Genomic DNA, 2,590 nt, shown 5'->3' on the forward strand with positions numbered 1-2,590 from the left:
GAACAGCTCAAGAGGGGAAGCAGGGAGAGGTGTCACTGGCAAGATTTTTCACTTCCTTGGAACTTCTAAGTCCTTGAACATTTCCATCTCCCAAACAGGCCTCCAGAAAACTCCACCCTCAAAGCCACCTACTCTGACAAACAAAATATAACCCCCAATTATTCAGTTCTGACTGAGGGAGACGGATCAGAGGAAGTGTCAGATGACCGGAGAATACCCCGGGGACACTCACCAACAAAAGACAGGTCAGTGGGTTTGCTCTGCCACCTCCTGTCCCCACAGGTGTCCCCAGTGTTGGCCTTCAGGGGCTCCTAGGAGGGGGGTCAGGGCTCCCAGCCTCTAAAACCTCAACTGGTGTGTCACCCACTCCCTCCACTGCACTGGGATCCCCCTCAATGACCATTTGGCTCTCTGTCCCCTTGGGTTCCTCCGTCCCCACCTGCCCTTTGCTGCTCCTGCCCCGTCATCCACTTGTTGACACAACCCAAATGACTTCTGTTGTCATTCTCACCACTGGAGGCATGCGGAGAGCCTTGTGGCTTGGCCTTCGGACCCTGGGAGGTTGAGGCTGGTGACTCAGCGGGCTGTGGGCTCCGAAGGGCCTTCCGAGCCAATGCATCCCTTCTCGAGCCTTGCCCTTTCTTTGGACTCTCTGGCTTCTTCCTGGTGTCTTCCGAATCGACAAGGACGTAAGAGACAGGGCCCAAGCTCACCTTCTTTTTCTTCCTCGTGGGAGCAGGGCTCTTTGCCGAGGCCCAGCCCATGGCCTTCTTCTTTGGTGGGCCCTCTGGACCACCATCTTGGTCTGACTCAGAGGCAACTCCAGGGCTCGCAGCTTCTGCCTGGGCGTCGTGGGGCGGGTTGCTGGGAGACTTCCAGGCACATTTCGCTAGGGCCTTCTTCAAAGCCGACCCTTCCTGCTTCACACAGGGCTTTTTGTTGCTCCTGATATATTCTGACCTCTCCATATTTTCAGCATCAGCTTCGGGATCCTCCAAGAAGGCCGAGCTGTGGGAATGGTTGCCTCTGGATTTCTTCCAGGGCACTGGTTCCTGCTTGGGCGTTTTTTTCTGCTTCTTTCTCCTGGGGCGAGTCTTGGCTCCAGCCTTTTGAACCAGAGGTTCAAGAGGGTCACCCTCATCATCCACGTCATTCCAGCCGTGCAGGTTCTCCATCTTCAAGGCAGAGCCCACCTCTGCAGCCCACCCTGGCTCCTCCTTGACCTTCCTTGCTGTTGCCAAAGCCAAGGATGCCGCTGCTTGGGCCTCAGCAGCCTCTTGAGCCCTAGCTTCCTCCCGGCTGCGGATCTCGCCATCCATGTAGAAGATGATTTGCACCACCGCCCCCAGAAGCACCCCCAAAGCTTCTGCCCAGTTCTCTGGGGGCTGATTCTGGTTCTGGGGTGGTGGGGACTGGCTGAGCTGCAGCAGGCAGACCACATCCTCCCAGGTGCGCCCCTCTGCAGCCAGGAATTCACTCAGGTTTTTTAAAAACTCAGCATCCTGGGTGGGGTCCCTACAGACCACTCTCCAGATGCCCCCCCTTCCTGGGAACTCCCGGGGTATGGCCCTCAGATTCACACCCTCGCCTACCTCAACGAGGGCAGCTTTGGCATTCTCTTCCCTCAAAAAAATCTTGTTGAGCACAAAGTATGGGCCCAGCGGGGACAGGACCCCATTCAAGGTCTCCGCAATTTCCACTTGGCCACAGTCCTCCGGGATGCCTGTGACCAACAGGCACCTGTGGATGTCCACTTCCATCCCCTGGCACCAGTCCTCCAAAAGGGTCGCCGCCATGGTCGTGGGCACCTGGCAGCTCGATTCCCACGTGTACTGAAGAGTCTACGGCGTGGACCGGGACTGCAGCGGTCCCTAAGCAGCGATCCTGTAAGGTGACAGGAGAGGGAGGTCAAATTCCCGGGATCAAGGCCAGGCTCAGAGTTCTCAGCTGCCCCCTCCAAGGCTGGCCTGCAGGAGGCCTCGCGCTTTCCCAAGGCCTTCCTCCCCAAACCGGGCCCCGGGTGCTCACAAGTGTCCTGGAATCGCCGAAAACCGCGAGCGGCCCCTCCCCGGGGCCTGGCTCTCGGCCCCTCCCCGGGGCCTGGCTCTCGGCCAGCCCGTCAGGGATGCGGCAGCCCCGCCTCTGACCGCCCAGACGGGCCAAGGACAGGCCGCCGGGATGCAGCCGCTCGCCAGGTGCCAGCTCGGGCCACCCCGGCACGGATGCTCTGGGCCAAGTGCCCGAGACGACAGCGTCCGCCCCCGCTCGGACAGGGCGCGTCAGGTGGCGTCTCGCCTGCGTCCAGGCAGCTGCGCTGAGCCGAGGCTGGCGTCCCAGAGCGCGCTTGCGCACTTGCTCCCGCGTAGTGCCCGCGGTCTCCATGGCAACCGGTGGTTGCAAGCTAGCGCTTGGGCTATGCAATTGGGCCTGGGGAATCGCGTGGGAGTGCGACTGTTCACCTATTCACTGAGCCAGAGGTCTGCATGTTCTCCGATTGCCCTCCCGGACCCGGTCTTTCCACCTTTCTCTACTCAACATGGGCCTCCGGGACGGGAGTAGGGGGTGCTGACCTCTATGGCTGCACCAACTA

General features: G+C 60.2%; 1 protein-coding gene across 1 annotated transcript; it reads right to left on the bottom strand.

Moving 5' to 3' along the window:
* Positions 1-301: 301 nt before the first annotated feature.
* On the bottom strand, positions 302-2,192 carry PNMA8A (PNMA family member 8A). Its single transcript, XM_055082718.1, is given in 3 exon segments — positions 302-445; positions 447-1,884; positions 2,029-2,192. Coding segments are annotated over 2 exon segments (1,494 nt in total). The 5' UTR covers positions 1,797-1,884; positions 2,029-2,192.
* Between the last annotated feature and the right edge of the window lie 398 nt (positions 2,193-2,590).

The sequence above is a fragment of the Physeter macrocephalus genome, unplaced genomic scaffold (genome assembly GCF_002837175.3).
Source record: "Physeter macrocephalus isolate SW-GA unplaced genomic scaffold, ASM283717v5 random_237, whole genome shotgun sequence".
Lineage (NCBI taxonomy): Eukaryota > Metazoa > Chordata > Mammalia > Artiodactyla > Physeteridae > Physeter > Physeter macrocephalus.